Source organism: Caloenas nicobarica, chromosome 15, assembly GCF_036013445.1.
Source record: "Caloenas nicobarica isolate bCalNic1 chromosome 15, bCalNic1.hap1, whole genome shotgun sequence".
NCBI classification, from domain to species: Eukaryota; Metazoa; Chordata; class Aves; order Columbiformes; family Columbidae; genus Caloenas; species Caloenas nicobarica.
In genome coordinates this window covers 2,161,191-2,183,298 of record NC_088259.1, presented here as the reverse complement: position 1 = coordinate 2,183,298, position 22,108 = coordinate 2,161,191, and the positions used below count along the sequence as shown (strand labels likewise).

Sequence of the window (22,108 nt, the reverse complement as noted above, 5' to 3'; positions counted from 1 at the left end):
GCAGTCACGGGAGCAAATTCGGCTGCTGCAGACAGAGGTGGGAGCTGCTGCCCATGGCCCCTCAGCCCAGTCCTGTCACCTCCTGGCAGCATCAGCTCCCTGCTGATGGGCAAATCACGTTCTGCTGTGGGTGAGGAGGGGACTGTAACATGGGGACCCCCCAGAGAGCCCCAGCTACTCATCCTCTCATTAAGATTTTTTGCACTGCTGCCGGGTTGAACTGTGCATAGCTGGCGTCTCCTGAAACCCGAGTGGGTACCAGTGCGCCCCAGAGACACGTTTGCATCTTGACATGCCCCAGGGCCACTTGTTTTCTGTCCTCACCTGTTTGATTTGAAGTCCCCTCAGGAACCCTCCCTGTGCCTCTTGGTGCCTCCCAAACCACTCCTCACCCTCTTGTGCCCCCCGAGTCCTCACCCCCTCCCAAACACTGAGCACACAAGAGCTGTTTAAAAATTGCGCAGTTTATTAAGCTCCGGCCATGCCATGCAGCCGGGAGCAGCCCGGGCTCCGTGTGCCCCCGCCATGGCCCAGGGCTGCACGGCCTGTCCCGGCCGGGGGCCTGAACCGGATCAACACCCCCAACAAAGCGCTAATAGCAGTGCAGTAAGGCAAAAGTTTTAATTGTCCAGAAAAAAAGACGGGCTGTTTACACCACTGCCTGGGCACGCTGGGCTCCCAGTTGCTCTGTGCCAGGTGCAGTTTGATGCTGTGACATTCCCAGCCCTTTGGGTTTTTCTAGGGACCAGCGGGAAGCTGGCTGCCCGCAGCCCGGCACCAGGAGAAGGCTCCCGCACTGGGGTCACCGCTCCTCTGCCACCGTACACCCAGCACAGCAAGAGGCCAGCCTGGAGGAATCGCCCAGTGCGTGACATTCAGGGGTCAGCAGCAACTCCGCAGAGAGCAGGACTGAGTGCAGAGGCACCGGAGGGAGCGAGTGCTGTACCAGAGCCCCTGTGCACAGCCACACAGTACCACTGCTGTGCTTGCCAGAGGGCACCACGGGAAGGGCACATCCCATAGTGCTAAGTGGCTGTGGAACACCTGGAGCCCAACTCCACGGCAGCACTGGCTCAGCCTCCTGGATTTGGTCTGGATTTGGACACCCTCTGGTCCCCAGCCAGGCAGGCAGCTTGCTCGTTCCACGCCAGGCCGCTGCCCCGAGCGGGCCCTGCAGCGCCAGGCTTTGTCACCCACAGAAACACGGAGTACGGGACTGTTATCTCCATAGTCGTGTTCCTTCTTCAGAAACCCTAAAATGCTTCTGTGCAGCTCCGGACATGAAGTGCCAGTGTTGCTTGGATGGGATACAGCAGCCAGCCGGCACCCACCCCGCTCCTTTCACCCCAGTGCCAGTTCTTACTAGTGTTTGAGCTCCAGGATTACTACCTGTGGCAGCAGCTTCAGCTGACCTCCTTCCAACAGGTCATTCATTCATCCTTGGTCACCATTTGTTTCACAAGCACCCACTGTGCCTGAGCACATGTGATTTTTCCAGATCCCACAACAACAGATCCAAGAAATGGCATTTGCATCCCAGGCTTGAGCACCAGGTACCCAGAGATCGCCTTGTGCCGAGCAGGAGCGTTACTGGTCAAAGCAGTGAAGGGGAAATTTCCAGAAGCAAACATCCCCAAGAAGCAGTGATAGTAAAGGAAACAATTTATGGTCTGAGCTCTTCCTAGGCCAGAGATTCAGCCCTGCTTTTAGTTCAGACACTTTCTCCAGTTCCTGCTGGACTGCCCAGAGTTGATGGCTGAGGTCGCAGTGAAAAAGCACAGCTGAGGGGAGAGGGGAGGTGCACCAGTGGAGGCACTGCAGCTCCTACTTGTAGTTCTTAGTCTCTGCACTGAGCCCACAGCTCAGGAGGGTATTCCCAGAAGAACCTCAGCCCTTCCTTTCAGTAGGTATCATTCCCAAAGTCAGACCTCATTCAGGGAACCTTCCCCCCCACCCCACGTACCCCAAGCTTTGCACATTCCTCAGAGAGGTCCATGTCCCAGGGAATGGTGGGCAAATCCTTATTTCAAAACGAGCATGGCCTCTGTCCCGTCTTGCCTCGTCAAGTGGAGTCCGTGAGTGAGGTAGTACTCCCGCCGGAGGAAGGCATAGAAATAATCCGAGATGAGCAGGATCTGCAGAAGTGAGATGTTCGGACACATCAGTGATGCTTCAGAACAAGGAATGAAAAAGGGTTTGTGCTTGTGATGGACCCTGAAAGGGTTTCAGAAGTTCCTAGGCTGTTCACCATACTTTGCAAGAGGAGACACTGTGATTTTGTCAACACTCCTTGCAGCATTAAACCAGGGGAGACTTAAACTAATCTACTTATTGTACTGCCAGTGTGCTCTCACAGACATCTCTGCTACGGAGAATAGCTCCACAAACTGACCAAAATATATGACGATGGCAGGTCCATCTGTGCCACAGCTTTACAGACCATCTCTATTAAGCACTTTTCAATTGTGATTGTTTTTCAACTGCTCTTTCTATCAGAAAAGGTAAGAAGCTTGCAGGCAGCAGCAGACCACGGATCCCCAGGTCTGCCTTGGCAAACACAAGCTTTAGCAACTTAACAAAATCATACCTGGCTAAGGGGTGAAGAGCTGAAATGTCAAGGCTGTGGCTTCACAGTACAACATCCAGGCACAACACCAGACAAAAGCACTTCTCCCACCCCCGTCACTTCTGCATCTCCTTCCTGCCCCTGGGCTGTGGTGCCCTCTCCGTGGGGCAGCCAACCCCGTGCACACGCTTGCACGTGTCTCCGTTTAAGCAGCAAGCAGAGCTGGCTGTCCCCACATCTTCCCAGCCCAGGTCAGAGCACGCTGCCACACACACCGACGCAGGCGCTGTCCTGTGTTGCTCGGGAGGCGGCTGAACCTCAGGCTGGTGTTGCCACCAGCCACGCTGTAATGGGAAATACAAAGGAAGTGCCTGCAGAGAACTGCAGTGAACATGGAAACCTGATGTGGACATCACCAGTCCCTCCCTCCTCAGCCCCACTTTGGCTGTTCCGAGGCAGCGCAGTGCGACTAAAAGCACTGTGGTTAGTGGGGATGAGGGCTCATTCTTTCTCACAAGGAAATCAGCAGATTTTTTGCTCTGTCTGCATTTACATACAGCGTAAGACCTTGCAGGATCTGTGATGACTTTCTCCGGTAGGAAAAAAAATCCTCTTAGAATAGCAACGCCTGCCATCTGTAATTAAAGTTTTACTATTCCTTTAATTCCATTGCAAGATGTGTAGTTAGAGAGCTAATGAACCATTCCCAATTTCCTATAAGCATTTCTTAGTAGTATCTCTATACTCCCTCTCACCCCACTCACTGCACAGAGTCTCATTTTGCTTTTACAGATTGGGCTTGTGCCCATTTATCAAGGGGGTGGGGGCTGTACAAGCAGGTGATTTTCAGCCCCTGACAAAACCGCTCCTCTAGTTTTAGGAGCAGCAGACAAATGTAAATGGCTGAGGCACATTCAAAATAAAGGCAACTTTAACGTGAAATGAACATTCTGCTTACCCAAATGTGAAACTCTCTCAGGGCTCAGGGACGTGAGGAATAGCAGAGAGAAGAGGAGGGACTTAGCAAAGGTTGTAGTAACCATGTACACTGAACTCCATCTTCCCAGGGTGCCCAGCTCTGCTTTCCCTAAGGCTTGTGGACGTCATGCATCTAGAACGGCTGTGAGAGCAGCAGGGCGAGCAAGCCCTGCTATGACTGGGACCTGCACAACCCCCCAACCCTGTGTTTTAGTGAGATACCACGCTCCGAAAAATTGGTGCCACGTCCCTGTGTATGGGCAGTTCTCATTTGCCTGTTATCTGGCCCCGCTGCTGCTGCCCTGTGGTTTTTTCCATTTTCCCTCTTCGCTCACCCTCGCCCTTCATGTGTGCCCTTAGTCCTGCCACACCGAGATGTTTTTCCTCTGCTATCAAGCACCAGCCCACATACCTAGCAGTACAGCCCAGCTGGATTGTTAAGCTATAGCTCAAATCCTACAACAACCCTTGCCCATTAGTGTGCCAGAAGGTGAGGACGAGGCAGCCTCCAGCTGGAGGAAGGACAGGCTGGAAGCTGCTATGCCAGACACACAGGATGCGAAGAGCCAGACACATCCTGCAGAACTCACTGCTGCTGTCAGAATCCCCGATCCGGTGACCTACCCAAAGTGCAGCCTTGTTTACCTCGCTCTACTAACCTGCCCTATGTTGAAAGTCAACGTGATGGCATAATAAAAATTGGAGTTGGCACTTCCTGCATAAATCCATAGATGCCACAGGACAGGGAACAGGAAGGAGCAGGCAATGAGCACACATGACAGGATGAAGATGTTCCGGAGGACTGCAAAAGAAAACCAAGCTGTTAAAATGATGCATTATTGAGCAGCCATGCTCACGCAACCAGCAATGGTATCTAAGGTATGTGCAGTGAGGGAGAGGCACTTGTCAACAAATACTTCTTTCCAATAATCTTTCATGGTTTGCTTTAATAAGCTTTTATATATCCACTATATTTCCCTTTAAAATAAATACTTCTGTCTTTGCTTGAGTGTGAAATCCTCATTTGTAGCTCTTTCCTTCCAGATTCTACTTCCAAACACTCCTCTTTAGAGGACTTTGGCTTTTTGGAGTCTACGCTAGAGTAACCAGCAGTTTTGAGAAGGGCCTTTCCACCAGCATCATGGTTCAGAGAGGACAGCATGCCATTCCCACACCTCGTCAAGCTGACGACAAAGGAAACAAATGAACCTGTGGGCCATAAGACAAGAGGTACTTTCTCAGGAGGTGGTAAGGAAATGAAAGCACCGTACAAGGAGGAAACTCATATTAGGTCAAATGTGTTGACAAACACATGACCTGGGGAGGTGCAAGTGTGGCCAGAATCCATTAATCTGTGTATGTGTCAGACGGACAAAAACCAAGCACAACCTTGTCTAAAAGAGCTAGGAACTACTAGGCCAGAAGAGATTTTCTTTTCTGTGAACTACTTATGCGTGTCCTTCGGCAGCAGTATTATAATTCATCTCGGCAGTTGTGTTGCTGTGCTATAGCTCAGCCAATGCCCCTGAAGGTACCTGAATGGCTCTGCAGCTGAAGGGAGCTACCTGACATTTTAAGAGCATTGTCACATCCAAACCTGTTCACATCTCTCTTTTTAAACTTCTTGTTCAGTAGGTCTGTTCACTCACTGTGGGGTGGGAGCATGTGACAGATGACTGTCCCTCTCACTGGTCCCAGTCACCTTACCTACACGTTCGGAACGTGCAGCTGAACCACCCTGACTCAGGATTTCTCAGAAGCTAAAGAGGTTCTTTATGAGGCATTTAAGAAAAACTGGACAATTGCTTGGAATAATTCAGTTACTTTCACTCTAATCAAACAAGCAGATGCAAAACAAAGAACCACTGCAAGGTGCAGGATTTCAAGGCTGGGGGACTCACCAATTGCAGGAGCAGTGTTCAAATTACACAGCCTTACATGGAGTGAAGCATTTGAAGGATGGATGTACTTTAAATAAGCCACATCCCTTGTGCAGGACTGTAAAAAAGTTAATCTTCAGAATAACTTGGAGAAAGGGGGAAGATAAGGTACAAGTGAAAATTCTCTCCTCAACCAATTTCAACCCTAGTCCTAAAGACAAGTTAGAGACTGTATCATCACCAGCAAAATCAAGCCTCCTTCCAGACAGCCCTGGTTTGGTTTAGTGCCGACAATTATTGGACAGACCCTTTCCCATTCCAGAGAAGGGACAAACACAAAGAACTCACATCTGTAAAGGTGGCTCCAGACTGGAAGGAAGGCCATGTACAGTGCAATGTCTCCCACGGTGGGATAGGACTTGAAGATAGAAATGATTGCGAGCTGGACAAACATGAAGAACACGGGGTGCTCCCTAGAAGGGAAAAGACATGAAGGGTAAGAGGATGCAGTAGGTTCCCTGGAAACTGGATATAAATAGCAGCAAGGGCACAAATATACTGGAGGATGGGCTCAAAGAGGCTCTTGTACCCCTGTTCTCTCTAAACCAGCCTCTGAGTGCTGGGTGGGGAACATGGAGCTGCTCTGCAAAGAAGCAGGATAAGGGGATGCACATCTGCCTGCTGCCCTCACACAAAACCTGGTGCCTCGTCATGGCTCAACTCAACATACATCCATGCAGTTGGTCATCTGGGCTTCCCCAGCTCTGTCTTATCCACCAAAATGCAACCAGCACCTCCCTCTGAAGGTGATTTGGAGAAGCCCCCAGTTTTCCCTCTGGTGTGTCCTGATGTCTGTATCCATTCCAACTCAACAGGATAAGCTGACTGAGAATCCAGGCGTGTTAATGGGTGTTTTTATCAGAAAGGAGGGTAACGTCAGTGCAGTCTGCTAGAAATGTCCTCAAGTTTTCACTTTCTTTCCTGACAATAAAAACCCTGATGTTCCAGTTCTTGCTTTCTGACTGCACTGGTTTATGCTGGCAGGGAGCAGGCACCTCTATAGCCTAAATTTCTGCTCTTTTGATGTCTGCAACACATCTGATGCACAGCAGAGCCCAACTCACTCTATTTAAGAGGAGTAAAGGTTGAAACTTTGGGAAATGAGGAGTACAGGCCCTGTTAAAAAACCCTATCTTTTTCAGGCTTGTAGATCCAGCCATCTGATGCCAGCCTTATCGGCTTCCACCAGACAACCGAGAGTAAGAAAACTAGTGGAGAAATATATACTTACTTTAGCTTTATTGCCAAGGGGATGGTGTAGAAGAACACATTGATTTGAAATACACATACGAAGAAAAGACTAAAGTGTTCAAACATCTCTGCAAAGAAGTACCAGAAAAGGCCAATATTGGGTGTCAGATCTGGAACAGAAAGGCTGAAATTTGAAAAGAAAAGCCAAGGTAACATTTTAAAATGGTTGTTTTTCACTGCCCTGCTTCTGTTACATTAATTAATCATTGTGTGCTACCAGATGGAGAACCTATATTTTAAATCCATGGAAGTGAAACCAAAGGGGTAAAAACCTGGAGAGAAAAGAGACTAATCCTTCCCTATGCCCCGGCAGGATTTAAACCGTTCCCAAGCAGACGTTTCTCCAGAGATGAAAATTTCACAGCCATGGTAGCTCAACAACAAAACTCAGTGGAAAACATCTGTCTTCTCCAATTCTTGCTGTTACTTAATTACCAGAGGCTGGCTAATGCCTGCACTCCTCCACACACTCTTATTGCATTGCCAGTTTAACCAGAGAGCACACGCTCCTTAGGACGGGGAGTGGGGCATGTGTGTGTGATGCACAAGAAACAAGATAGATGAGGCTATACAGAAAAAAACGTATACTTACATAAACCCGTAAACAGATGGGATAAAATCCCAGGAGTTGAGGAGGAAGAAGGAGAGGCAGATGATCACCACCAGGCTGCACAGGTACAGGGCTGCGTACTGCATGGTGTAGAGCCAGAAGCTTTTGCTTTTCAGTTTTATTGGTATGAACTGACGCTGAAAATGAAATACAAGCAGGCAGATTTCCCTCATCAGATGGAAAGCCAAAAGAAAGCCCGAGTGTTCAGTGTTCATTTTATATCGATGAAAGAAAGCATCAAATACTGGCACTACGGCACTGGAAGGAGCAGCTCAAGCACAATTTGCTTTATATTCTTCACTGTGGCAAATTAAGTCCCCCACATTTCACATATCTCTGGAGCCATGCTTGAAAATACCGTAGCTAAGCTGGTCATTTCTGTTTGCAGCAAGTCAAGTCTCATGCACTCAATGTACGATTTACACCCACCCCCTCACAGCTACACTTGCACCTGAGATGTTTGCAATACTGTCCCGCTGCCTGATTTCCAGTGCAGGAACCCCCATCAGTGCGGCAGCTTTTCCACCTGGCCCCAGGTTTTCCCCTGGCAGGAGGTGCACAGGGAGCCAGCTCCAGCTGATGTGTAAAGCACGCTCTGTTCTTACAGTCAGTGTGTGTTTAACGACACTTGCTGGAACAATGTCAGCAAGCTTACCAATGAGTTTTGGCAGGACAGATTAGAAAGTGGTGAAGAAAAGCTATTTAATTCTGTATAGGGAATGTAAGAAAGTACATCTACAAATCTTGGTAAAAGAACACACTCTAGCATGATCCCCTTTAAAAGCTGCAAATTAGACACTCACATATCAAAGCACTCGTTGCTTGTGAACGCAATGCCGGCACTTTACTGCCACTTTAAGTTAAAAGAGAACAAATGAGACCAAAATATAAACCATATAAAGTAAATGCTCCTAAAAATATATCAAACTGAAAAAGCCACAGTGACCCTGCAGATGTTCTTGCCTTGCAAAGAGTAATAATAATAATAAAATTTCTGGTAAAAAGTAAGAGACATTCATGTCAGATTGTCATGGAAAGAAAATGGACTAGAATGGACTCTACGTTCTCTTTTGAAGTTCCAAAATTTGAGAACAGACTGTAATGAACCCATACTTAAGATTAGCCATAACAATCACTAGGGAGACAGGACAGAAGCAATCAAGAAAGACTGGTGAAACACTCAACAGCAGAACTTCCAGAGTGGCAGAAGTAATAAAAGTGATCACCAAGTGATCTGTGAATTAGGGTAAGAGTCCTCTGCTAACAGTCACAGCTTCACCTTGCTCCCATATCAGAATAGGACCAGCAAATGATCAGTTTTCATTAAATGCACTATAATTTGGACTCTCAGTTAAGTCATTGTTTGCAGCATCAGCACAAGAGCTAAAAAAGAGCCCAGCGGGAAGCACGCAGGCAAACCGGTGATGAATCCACTCGTTAGCAAAGAGCTGCCTCAGCTTTAATGCTGCCCCTGCCCACAGCTGTGCCTCCCAGCCCACGGCTGGGCTGGTTCTGCATCTGTCTGTGGGGCCCTGTGCTCCACAAACGAGCACGGGCAGCCCTGCGGGGATCCAGGGCTCCTGGAATGGGGGGGAGAACGGACAAGGGCAACCAGCCACTTTCATAAGCGCTTGCCTTTCGCCATTAAACTCCAGATCAGCACTTCCAAGTTTGAGCGATTCAAACATACAGCTCCTCAATCCTCCCCTCCAGGTCCAAAATCTTCTTTGCTATTCACGCGACACAAAGAATAGCACTTATACTGGGCAAGCCAGCTCTGCAGATGACTTTCCGCTCCCTTCTCTCTATGCACAGGCATCTCCATAAGGCTTCAAACTTCCATGGCTTGAGGAGAGCCACTTTTTCTGAAACTCAGGACTTGCCCAACTCCCCTCTCAATAGCTAAGGACTGTCCCTGCACAGCTACAAGAAGATGAGAGGTACCAACAGTCAGAAATCATCTACCTGTAGCAGGTAAAGGAGTGCCGGGGCAAACAACGTGAGCGGGTAGAGTGACTGGTATGTTGCTAAGGCCAGAAACACAGCACTGAGTAAGGCACTACCTGCAAAGAAAAAAAAAATACATTTATTTGTAATGAACATATAATATAAACAGCCTTACAGACAGGCAGTCCAAATGTGAAGAAATGCACAACCCTCTGCAGAGGCTTTACAAACATCAGGACATCACTTAAAGGCGTTTTTAGCAGAATGTGTCCTGGAGAGTGTCTTTTTATTAACTACATTTTGAACGGAGAATGACTCATACCAAGGTGATTCTCCCACAGGAAAGAACTGCTGACTGGTTTCTATCTCCCATCATTCACATACAGAAAGAGATTCATGTAGTTCAGACTATATATAGACCATGCTGGCTGCTGTTTATGCATGAGAATGCATTCCCTGACGTCACATCCACATGAAAAAGCTGTTCTACTGGGCATGCTGGATAACCTGGTCACCAGAATGTGTCAGGGCCTCCAGCAAAGATCTGTGAAAAAGAGCGAGCACAAGTCTGCAGCTGAAGGAATGAAGGGGCATTAGCCCTACTTTACAGACACCAAAACTGAGGCATAAATAGGATTAGCACTTTTCCAAGTGGTCTTAAAAATATGAATGCCTTCCTTGGGGAAGCTTTATTTGAGGTGTTTCAGGTAGAGCTAAGTGCTGAGTACTCTTATTGCCCAACACCGGAAAGCAAGTACAAAACGTTCCAGGTTAAACAATAGCATCTTATGTCATTTGATAGAAGTCATCTGTAAAAATGCAGCTTAGACAGCAAGAATCCTGACTCTGCACTGGATTAATTGCCAGCCTATTGACATCAAACACTCGGTGAGCTGCTCTCTGCTTCGACCTTTTGAAAGAGAAAATACAGGCTGACCTGATGAGCCTTCCTTCTCTGTTCTTAAACGACACTCACATAGACAAAAACCTCCCTGTCCTCTATTTTATCGAGTGTTCAATTCTGCACAGATCTAAGGAACTGGTACCCAGAAATCAGCGTCATAATCCGATACCCTCTCTGCCCACTTTAAAACTGAGAGGCTGCCACACTCCCAGCCAGGGACAAAACACAGGGGACAGCTGCTACAGCTTTGTCTGTGACTGAACTATTCACGGTATCAGTGAACGGTTAAATATCAGTTTAACTAAAAAGACCCCACTCATTTGCTTTCGCAAATGCTTTTTAAATCAAAACCTCTCTTGCCTCAATTAATCAATAATTGGAGGAAAACTTTCTTTCGGAAACACTAACAAATATAATCTATAACAGCTTTCTTTGCAGTGTCTGGGTCTGGGCACTGCCAGAGACAAGATCAGACAGACCCTTCCTCTGACCCAGCACAGAACTCCTAAAACTTCTGTGACTTGTACAAATCACGTATGCTAAGAGACTTGAGCACTGGGAAGTCAGAAAAGAAACAGAAAGCTGGCATTGTGCACAAAGTGAACGAAACAGCTGTTCTGTCATAATCTATCCAACTGTACTGGTGTGGGTCTTTGGTTACTGTTTTGGCTTCCCCAAAGCTCAATTAACTAATTTCAAACCAAGGTTACAACCATGAGTGAAAGGCAAATAATAGCTGCAGGCAACTGCTCGCTTTTGAATAAAAGTTCAAAGACACACTTGGAAAATAAATTGTACACAACACTTTAAGTGCATATTCATGTACAAAAGAAAGAGCAGCAGGAGCATTATGTCCTCCTACACACAGACACACATTTCTTCATAAACAGAAAACTATTCAAAGTCATCCAGGAGAAGGAGTCAGTTTTTAGAGATTAAACTCCCAGGTATACTGAAATTCAAGCAAGTTTTGACTTGATCTCTTGTGATTTCAGGTAGAACTTTGACGTTGCTCCAGTCCTCGTTTCTGATGTGTTTCCCTGAGATCTGTGTAGCAAGCATATTTGTAAAGTTCCACTTCGATTTAATTTCTGCTAATTTTCTAATCTTTATAGAAAGACACAATGAACCTTTTTTCCTCCACTGCGTTACCTTTTATTGTAGCTAAAATGAAGAACGCAAGGACAGTATTGTTGATGGCACAGGTGGACTTTGCCACACAAGACATTACGGTGTAGGGGTTTAACAGATACCTGGAAAAGAGCAAAGGTCGAGTTAGTCATGCCATTCAAAGGAGACATCATCTAATCAAAGAGATATTCAAAGGAAAAGCAGATGCAATTTGCCATTTCTTTTTGTTTATTTGCATTTGATGGGATCCTCTCATCATCAAATTAGTTCAGCTGAACAGATCCCTTAGTCTGGAGCATAGAACAGATCCCTGGATCGTGGCCTTGGACAGAGTGGCCACAGGGAGCACACTGGAGAAAAGGAGACGGCTGGGAAGATGCCTAAAATCCAAGATCTACCCTAGAAAACGACTACCAAAAATGTTCCTTGCTTTGCAGAAACATTGTGCGTTTATTCAGTCAGACCTAGGAATATTGGATCCAAAGTCTTTCTGCTACTCACATTTACTGACTCTAAGAAAGTAATAAAAATAAGAAGATAGCAAGATGGAAACAAACCCTGAGACACTGGCAGAGTTTCCCCCAACCCAACTGCACCTGCACATTCCAGCTATGGCAAAGCAATCACTTGTGCTCCCCACAACACGACCTGAGCACAAAACCTGCCAGCTAAGAAAATCTGGCATATTTTAATTGCAACTATGGAAAGACAGTAAGCTCTGAACACCTTTACTTTCCAGAATGCAGCCACCCTTTAGTTAGTAAGGATGTGTTAGTAAAGTGTTAATAAAGATGCCAGCTTCTTTTGGAAATAGGAATTACAATAACCCCAAAAGCACAGAAAAAATGTCTGGGAGGATTACCAATACATTAAGCAAGATAATGTACCCATCAGCATTGCCAATAACTACATCAATCATCAGAGTGAGCAGACAGGACTGATGATTTCCTAATTATTTCTTTACATAAACATTTTCCTACTTCTCCAGGTCCCAATCTGGCTTTTTTCTGTGTTTCCAGAGGAAGAGCCCACAGCAGGAGAGAGACAAACTAATGCCAGCTTTGCTGGTGAAACAATGTTAAATACAAACCAATCTGCAATTCACAGACTCTCTTGCCCTGCGGAATTTACCATTTTACAAAATACATACAAAAATAAGAAAAAAGAACAACCTAACTAATGGAAAACTCTGTCTGACACAGAATAATTCAGATAATAATTTATTCATGTCAAAATCCCAATTAAAAATTTATTTGACATTAAGTACCTTGCTTGTATATTATTTATCTTATTTGAAGCTTTCTGAAATAAAAAAAAGTTTAGTACGCAGAGGAAAACCAAGACAGGACATTATTAGGATGACAATCTGAAAATATCTTTGAATTATTATGAGCAATTCTAGGATATTCAAGTTGTGATATTCAGCAAACATTTTGTTCGACTGCTCAAAAATTCTCCTAACTTTTCTGAAGACAGCTGAGACATTTGGGAGGCATAAAATCAGTCTTGATGACATGAGCATACAGGCAAAATAAATGGGGACGTGATCTGTGCAGACACAACATTCTCGCTACCAAATTAATGATGTTATGCTGTTGAGCCTGTCTTAGAGGGCCCGAGTGAATTTACTTGTTGGCAACAAACATTTGGAAAAGCATCAGCCTTTCACCCTCAAACTGAGTATTCAGAGCTGCGGGGGGGTTACATATAATAGGAAATTCAGAATTTCTGGGGGAAAAAAAGCCCAACAACTTCAACAACTGTTGAAGCGCCAAATCAGAGAAATAAAACCCAAAGGGAGCTGAGGAACCAAAGCAGCGCCAAGAAGCAATACTTACACTAGTGCTACCTTGAGGGGGATGTAGTGCATCTCCATGGGCGTCCGGATGAGCTCAGCCACATCTGGTGCATATTTATCCAGTTCTATTAGGAGCTTTTGCTTTTTGAACTGAACAAGAGAAAGTGACCAAAGATTGTCAGATGACGAAAGCCATTATTTCTTATCACTCAGGACTTTCATGACTGTGGAACAGTATAACTAAGCGTCAGGCGTGAGCCAAAACTCATGTTTTGTGAGGTGTTGTACAAACACAACAAAAAATCCCTCTCTTTTCCCAAATACTTAACAACTGAAGTAGAAGTCATGAGAAAGCAGATAATCTCTACTCATTTGAGCTTCCTTAATTATCTGTGTCTAACTCTTGACGCAGCTGGCAGTGAATTCACCATGCTAAGTACTTTCAATCTTCCTACAGCTTGTCTGGATCTCCAACGGAAAGTTGACTTTCTAAATTCACTGTTCAACATGCAAGCCCCTAAGAAACCAAGTCAGAGAAGCACGCAGTCTTTGTTACTTTGAAGATGGATACGTCTATGGCAAATCTCCTTTAGGGACCCAAGACTGCTCTCTTTAATCTGTCTTGTTCTATAATGCTCTCTACGGAAACAGAAGAGAAATCTGAATTATGAACCTACTGAACTATGTCATGGTGAGACCAAAGGAGAGAGATGGAGGCAATAAATTCTCAACGAGCACAGTAACTGACACGCAGGATTTTTACACATCTGCAGTTCTATAATGAGTTCTTTCTTCAGTCTTGAAGTCAGAGGACACGGAGTCAGTATGTAGCTGGATGGGACCAGACAGATGCTGTAGAAAATGCAGCCTCCCTGCTCACGTCGATACTGAATTGCTGCCCCTCTGGGATCGCAGAGAGCACAGTGGTGCTTAGGCTAAATGCCCTCAGCGGTGCTTATGCTAAATGCTCTCAGAGCTGCTTATGAGGGAGAGCTGGCAAGGAATCACTCACCTCAAAATGCACGTACTTAAAATTTGAAGGGAGCAAGTAATATTTGGTGGCAAACTTTCACCTGGCTCAGTAGGATGATTTATGTCACCTCAGCATCCTTGGAAGGTTTATTCTTTCTTTTACCCGTTTCCAGTCTGTGTATTAACTCATGCTACGTACAAACACAAACCATGATCAGGGTAAAACATCTCAGGCTCCAGCTACAAAACACAGAGAAGTTGTAGCAGAGGTGAGAAAAAAGTAATGCAGAAGTCTTGCCAGAAGTCTTGCCAAAACCACAGTCCAGTAACTAAATTCTGCCTGCTGCAAACTGCCACAACAGCTGAAGATGGGTTTTCAGTACATGTTCTAAAATCTCACATCTCATCTTGTGAACCATGACCCCAGACTTGTCTGCATTTCATTGGCTACTACATTCTCACAAATTTCTCAAATTCTTTAGTCTCCCTTTGGATTAAAGAATCTACACTGCTGTGACCATCATTCAAGTGCAGTGTGGCAGCTACGGACACTACTTTGTTTCATACCGTAATATTGCCACAACAAAACTTCATGCTTACCACATTCAGTCTTCATGTTTATTGTTCATCCAGACACAGCCAGATTTACTGCAATACCGACAGGTTGATACTGTATGCTCTGGCATGTGTTTTCTTTGGTACAAGATGTATTTATAGTTGCTGGGAGAAGAGGATCAGCAACACTTACCACAACTTTGTTGAAGTCCTGAATGGCCAAGTAAAGGGCAATAGCAGTTAACACATCAGTTATCTAAAAAAGAAGGGCACAGACAGACTGACTGTAAGCAAAATAAACAAATGGAGAAAAAGGTATTGGACAGTACTGCCATGTTGAATATGGACTTTGATCTGACTCAGCTCCCAAGTAGAGAAAACAAGCTTTAAAACCACTAGATTGCTGATTTGTACACTGTGCTCACACGCCACCGCTTAATCTTGAAGCCATGAGCCGTACCAAAGATATTACCATTTACAAGAGAATGGGGAATTACGGGGAAAGAGGTACATAAGGGTAATAGAATCAGTGGTCTAATTAGAGCATAGGCAACGCAGGGGCAGCGCCCAGCTGGCTAAACCCACCTGCCCACTAACCCAGGGTGACAGTGCCCAGCTGTCCCCAGCGCACAGGCAGCACCGTCACCTGGGCCACCAGCCCTGCCAGCTCTGCAGGGACCGGGAGAGGCCCCACCAGGTGCCACGTGCAGCCAGCCGGGTGATTTCTGTCCTCCTGAATCACACAGAACTTGGAGAACCGTTTACAACAAGGGACATTTGGAGGACTAACTCGTTTGTGCTCCCTTTGCAGAACTGGGGTGTGGCAGTGGGTTTTAATGAGAACCACTGCAATGTCGCGATTAGGCTGGGGGGACAAAATGTTCTGACCCGCAAAAGGTAACCTTGAAATTTGAAACCAAATGCCAACATCCTGTCCCTCTGCAGGGATACTTATCTAACCAAAAACTCACAAAAAAGAAGGAATATCTACAAGGGAAAAGCCCAAGCGTGGGTTTATATAGACAAAGCTGCCTTTCTAATGAAACTGTGAGCTCAGCAGGAATCTGAACTACAGGGAGGCCGAAGGTCTTTGATGCTTGCAGGAGTAAAAGGAAAGTCGTGCTCAGCATTTCACAAAATGGGACCTTTGAAGAGGATCTTTCCAGGACCACTTACCATGAACACCAATTCAGCATATTCAATCACGAAGTGGAAGAGATATATTATCAGAGGGGTCTAAAAGAGAGCAGAAGGGAAACCCATGTCAAATACTGTCCAGATAAAACAACTGCCGATTTGAGGAGAAAAATATAGTAGTACTATGAGAGGCTACGAAAGGCAATTTTCTTTTGCCTCTTCTACAAGGTTGTTTCTTCAGAGTAAAGTGATTAAACAAAGCACACTTACTGGTCTTCTTCCTTGCAAAGTTCTATTACCCTTTATAAAAGACACCATCAACTTTGGAAGTTATATTCCATTCCAGCTTTTCAATTCCACTAGTATAGTGGTGGAGTTATAATAGAAAGCACTTAAAGAACAGCTTTAGAAAATATTTTTTTCTATAGAATCTATTTTTTTCAGGTTGTTTGCAGGTACTTTTGAAACTTTTTTCTACATAGCTGGTTTCACTGTCTAGCCTGTTTAGATAAGTCTTTTCTAAAGCAAAAAGAATAAAGCATATTAAAACCACAAAGCAGTAGGACTACAGTCCTATCATCCTCTTACTCCTACAGCTTTTCCCTTCTATGGTAAGAGGAAGAGCATGTTTCTGAATAATTCCTTTGGCAGAAAAGCTTATTCTGGAAGCACTATATTTACGTGGTTGTGCTGGTTTAACTGAAATAGAGCTAGTTTTCTTCACACAGTTAGAAGCTCTTCTTTTTTGTAGAGAGCACAGTCATCGTTTGGATTTAGTTTCAGAATAAGAAGATAACACTCTGTGACGCAATTAATGTTTTTCTCCAAGCACCTTGCCAGCCTTGTGAGTTGGAATAAAGACAATGTCAGAGCTCACTGTTATCTTAGTTGTTGTCTGGGAGCCAAGGTCTCTCTGAGCTCTGCCTACAGGTGTGAGGCAGCTGGGAATGGGGACATGGGTGGGACAGACCTTGACTGACACCCAGACTGAGCAATGAGAATATTCCACACCATTAGCGTCAGGCTTCATATTTAATGAGAGACGGGTTTTCCCGACCCGTTCCCATTCTCTGTTCTGGTGGAATTCGAGAGTTTCTTTAGTTCGGCCGTTTGTCATTCTACCATTTTGCAGTGGCCTCTGGGCCTTTCTGACCCTTTGTCCTTTTCTCTCTCTCCCCAGGATCGGCTGTTCAGGACCAGGGTGTCTCCTCCTGGGACTGGCTGCTTGGCACAGATGGAGTTCATGGGAAATTGTATTGAGCATTACTTATTTTATATTTTATTTTTCTATATATAATTATTAGTAGCAGTACATTTGTATTATTTTGTTATTTTATTAAACTGGTTTTATCTCAATCCACGAGTTTCTCCTTTCCACTTCTCTCCTCTCCTTGCCGGGGGGAGTGAGCGAGTGGCTGTGGTGGTTTGATTGCCAGCTCGGGTTAAACCACCACAATGGTGTAATTTCAGTCTTCACTGTCAGAAAATGCATTTATTTTGAAATACTTTTAAAACAATGCAATGGTATAAATAAGCATGGGAAAATATTACAGTCTGGGAGAAAATTGCATTTAAAGAAGAATTTATTGAAGAGAAACAAGTTTTCAAAGTATACAAGATATCTGCCTCATCCCCAGGTGACACTATGTACAAGTGTGCCTTCATATCAGTAAGACCACTCAAGGGCACAAAAACCCCACAGGTGCTTAAGTGTCTGGAGGAACGAGGTGTTTTCAAGATGAGGAATAAATGTATTGCATGCTTGTGCTAAGGCTAATATTTCTGCAAATGCAGAAAGTCAAGATGCTGCTATCCAGTAAATTGTGTTCAGACTCACACTGACATTGTCTCTACCCACTCTGGCCTCTGCTGGCAGAAACATCTGGATTGAGCAGAGTCTTTTACTTATTACAGATTTCCTCTATTTCAGACTCTCCTTATGCAGAAAAAAATATTACTATGCTCATCATCTGCACAGCAATGAGTCATCCCATGACAAACTGCATTCCCTCATTGTGTCACTACGTATACAACTATTGCACAGACACCTACACAACTCTAAGTTCTCTGAAGTTTTGGGACAAGACAGGTTCCCCAGCCTTTGCCAGTCTGTGAGCAGCAAGACTAAGAAACGTGCCATTTGAATATCATGTTTAAAATGAAACATGCATACCGACCTCATGGAAAACAGCTCCAGAATATGGCGAGATCCCCAAATCCAGCAGAGCTAATCCTTCAACCACTGGAACAAACAGAACACCTGCATTAGAATCCGGTACCGTAGGGAGAGAAAAATCTCATGATGGTAAAACTGTAGCTTTTAAAACACCCATGCTCATCAGAACCTCACACTGAATCACCATCTGAATGGGTGACACAAAACCTCACAAAGCCAACAACCAGCTAGAACTGATTGTTTTCTTACTTCTGCCACACAAATGTCTTTAGTAACTAAATGATCAGCTTTAATATATTTATTTGTTTCAGCTAAAAATGTTATAGCTGAAATGTTTTGCTCTTAACTATATATAAACCACATGTATGATATTTACTATTTTAAGTCACTTATTATGTGATACATGGTATCTATGCTGGAGAAACACTTAATTCTAAGAGAACAAACCATGACATAATATACAATTTGAACTATTTTGACTAAAATAGATGCAGAGAGACATGAAACAACCTAAAGCAAAATAAAAGAGCAGAAATTAACACATATTACCAGGCAAAGGTAAAAGCTTTATCTGTTGTTGAAAATTCCTGATATTTTGCTGCCTTAATTTGGATCCTTTGCAATCATGTAATTACACCTTGCACTGCAATGCATGCACATGTTTTTTCATAGGGTTCCACCTTACTGAGCACAAAGACTCCCTGGGGATGGAGCAGCGTATGCAGTGAAAGAAGCTACAGGAAACAGGCCCATCTGTTCAGAGGGAGGAGACTGCAGGGAGCAACAAGAGGTTCTCAGTTCGGCGATGTGCTGGAGAAGCAGATTCTGTCTTTGTGACCAAACCCCCATATGACAACAGCCCGGACTTTTCAAGGTGATCCTAACTGTGCTCCTTACTCCTACCTTGATGCTCTAAGGTAAGATTCAGAAAGGATCCATTGCTGCAAGGGATTTTTTGGAAGCTGTACTTTGATACTGTGCAGCGTGAAGTGCTACGCACTGTGGAGGAAAGCCCTGAGGTCATCAAACACTTTCATGCTTTCGGCCTCTATTACTCTGTGCCACCGTTTTCCACCCCAAAATTGAAAATAATTTTACCTGCATAATAACTGGATATTATTTGCCCAAAAGGCTGCCTTTAAAATAAAGGTTCCTAATGGGATCAGGTGCTATAGCCATGAATGACACCAAGAAGCCTTGTTTAAACCGTGCCTAGCCTTCAGAATAGAATCTGAATCTTGTTGGTAACAACGTGCGAGGCCACAAACTGAACAAGGACAACAAAACAGTGAGTCGCTCTGCGGGACCTGGGAACCGTGCTGGTGTGTTCACCCCACGAGGCAGCGCTTGTGCAGTTCAAGCGTAATGAAAGCGACTCAATCGAGGCTACCGAAGCTCCATATCCGGTGCCAGATTTAGTCGTTCTTGCATTTCCCACACGCCTGTGACACAATCCGCTTGTACAAGCACAACCGAGCCGGCTGCGCTCGGTGGCTACACCGCGCTCCCGCCCGCGGCCCCGCGGCCCTCCCGTCCCCCTGCAGCCGCCGGGCACTCGCTCTTCCCTCGGGGACAACTGCCGCCAATTCCACGCAGCCCTCGGGGGGGCCCGGGAGAGAAGCGGCCCAACCCCAGCCCCCGGACCGCAGCCCGGGCCTCTCCCCGCAGGGCCGGGACCCAGCCTGGAGCCGGGCCGGGGACAGGCCCGGGCCCGCCGGCGGCTCCGCCCCCGGCCCCTGGGGGTCCCCAGCCCCGGGCGGCCGCCGGCCCCGCGGGCCCCGGCCCATTGAGCCGCGGCGGGGAGCGGGGCCTCACCTCGCTTCCAGGCGTTTAACGGGGACGCCACCTCCACCCGCTCGGAGATGAAAGCGGCGAGGCTGGAGCGGTAGAGCGCGGCTCGGACCGTCACGGCCACCAGGACCACCAGCACCAAGGGAGCCGCCATCCTCGCGGGCAGACACCGGCCGCCGCCGGCTGTAGTTCGCGGGCGGCGCCGGAGAACGCGGCGCCAATGGACCGGCCGGGCCGGGCGGACTACATATACCAAGAGACCCCGCGCCGCCGCCTCCCGACACTGCCTGAGAGCTACGGCGAGCGCCGTGGGGCGAACTTAGGCGGAGCGCGAAGGCGTTGGGCTGCATCCCCCCGCCCGCCAGGCGAGGGCGGCAGTGGCCGGGCCGGAGTCCGGGCCTAGTCGGGGCTGTGTCCGGGCGCTCTCTCGGCGCTGCGGGCGGCTCAGCCCCGGGCGTGTGTCCCGCTTTCCACCCGCCGCCTGCCCCTTTCCAGTCAGCTTTGCTGCCCTGCGCCGGCCGGTGCTGCCTGCTCGGGCCTGTCCCAGCGCCGGGCGGGTCGGGCCGCGCCGCGGGGCCGGTCAGGGCCCCCCGCCGCGGAGGGCTCTGGCCCCGGCTCCTCGCGGGCCGTCCCGCGGCGGCTGTGCTGCCCACGGAGCCGCGCTGTGCCCTGCAGGGCCGGCGCCTCGGCCCCTGGGGGCCGGCGTGGAGCAGCCGTGGCCCCGGGCAGCGCTGCCGAACGGGCTCCTCGGCTGCAGGACACCGCCTGTGGCCTTGAGGTTCGGCAGGCTCCTCTTCGCCCCCTTCTCCAGCCTGCGGAGGTGCCCCGGGGTGGCAGCTCTGGCCCGGAGCTACTCGCACGTTCTGTGCACTGCTGCCCTCCCCAGCCTGCCCCGCTGGAGCAGGGGCTGAGCCCGGCTGGCTGCTCACCAGTGAGGGCCTGTGGCTTCTGGGCAGCCGTTTGGAAGTCCCTCGGGCTGTTCTTTATTCCCTCGGGTGTATATACCCCCGTAGTCTTTGCCTGTGCGTAGCTGCCACCACCCTTTTGGCCATGGGCAGTGTTACACAGCTGGTGCTGATGGCAGGGAGTGGTGGTGGCCTTGGACGCTTTCGGCAGGCTCTTGGCGAACTGAGATTGTCAGCCTGTGTGGTTTCAACAAGACCACCAGACTCCAGAGCTTATGAGTTCTTGGGAGGCCTTCACACACTACCTTCCCAGCACATGCTTTCCTGCTGTTTTTCCGATAACTGTTTCTCCATCCACACAAACTCTCATGAAGCTGGCCTTTACAACACTTCCTCTGGAGCAGAGATAAATGGAAGGAAGACCCAGTAGTCTCTTAAAAAATTGATGGACAGAATGAAAACCCACATGTCATATCATGGTATGTGAAGATAACACTTATTTTCATGTAAGAAGCCAATGGGATTTGCTGATGGTGCCAGGGCTGCCATTTAAAAGAGATGGGTAATGTCCAAGTCACAACATGTACATTGGATTTATGCAACTTTAGAGCCATAGTGTAGGCTTGCACCCACCCGCAGGAAATTAGAAAGGCTGAATGTCTTTGGGACATGGTCCCCGAAGACCCAGAGAACACAGCACATACCCTCCCTGGGACTGGAGGGACTGGTGGATTTAGCTGGCAAATCATATGCACTTTCTGGACCAAGTCCATAGCTACTTAGAACAGCGTAAATGCCTTCATGCTACAGAACAAGCTTCAGATGGTCCAAGGAGCATTTCCTGCTGTGCTCGCTCCCTTGCCGGGGTGAGGCAGCACATCTCTTCAGCTGCTGCCTTTGCAGGGGTTTCCTCAGGTGTGTTCTTATCCACTGCCACAGGACAACAAATCTGGTCCTGAGGCAATAACGGGAGCTTCAGTGTTCAGTCCATCATGTGGCAGCTCTTCTGCTGTCAGGCCGCTAGCATGAGGGTATCTGTCTACAGACTGACGCTAACTGGGGGTTTACACCTGGGCCTTTAAGGAGCGGTGATAAGCACGTGCACTGTGTGGCCAGAGCTTTTGAACCCATGTTCAGCCACATGAGACACAGGAGCAGACCTCTAAAAGCCTCAGGGTTCCTACAAGCTTCTCAAAATCAGGAAGAGCTTAAAGAGACGCAAACTGGTGCGGGTTTGGAACGGCAATAGTCTGAGACTGCCCGGCAGCATGAGCTGTGCACCAGGCAGTGCCGAGCAGCTCGAGGGCAGCACAGCACAGATGGCCGCGTTCCTGGGCAGCAGCGAGGAGGCAGCGAGGGGCGGCAGGAGCAATAGAGATCTCAGGGGCTACCAGAGGTTGGTGCTGAGACTTGGGCTGAGAACTGGAGCAAAGAGCTGTAAGGAGAC

The 22,108-nt window shown here is 47.2% G+C and overlaps 1 protein-coding gene across 1 annotated transcript; it reads right to left on the bottom strand.

Annotated features, from left to right (window-relative positions):
* Positions 1-462: 462 nt before the first annotated feature.
* Positions 463-19,936, bottom strand: PIGU (phosphatidylinositol glycan anchor biosynthesis class U). The gene is made up of 12 exons (XM_065645623.1): positions 19,781-19,936; positions 17,967-18,031; positions 15,829-15,888; positions 14,846-14,908; positions 13,166-13,275; positions 11,349-11,449; positions 9,311-9,408; positions 7,328-7,482; positions 6,716-6,859; positions 5,773-5,897; positions 4,204-4,346; positions 463-2,135 (listed from the first exon to the last, which is right to left on the bottom strand). The coding sequence occupies exons 1-12, from the start codon at positions 19,908-19,910 to the stop codon at positions 2,022-2,024; spliced, it is 1,308 nt and encodes a 435-aa protein (XP_065501695.1). The 5' UTR covers positions 19,911-19,936; the 3' UTR covers positions 463-2,021.
* Between the last annotated feature and the right edge of the window lie 2,172 nt (positions 19,937-22,108).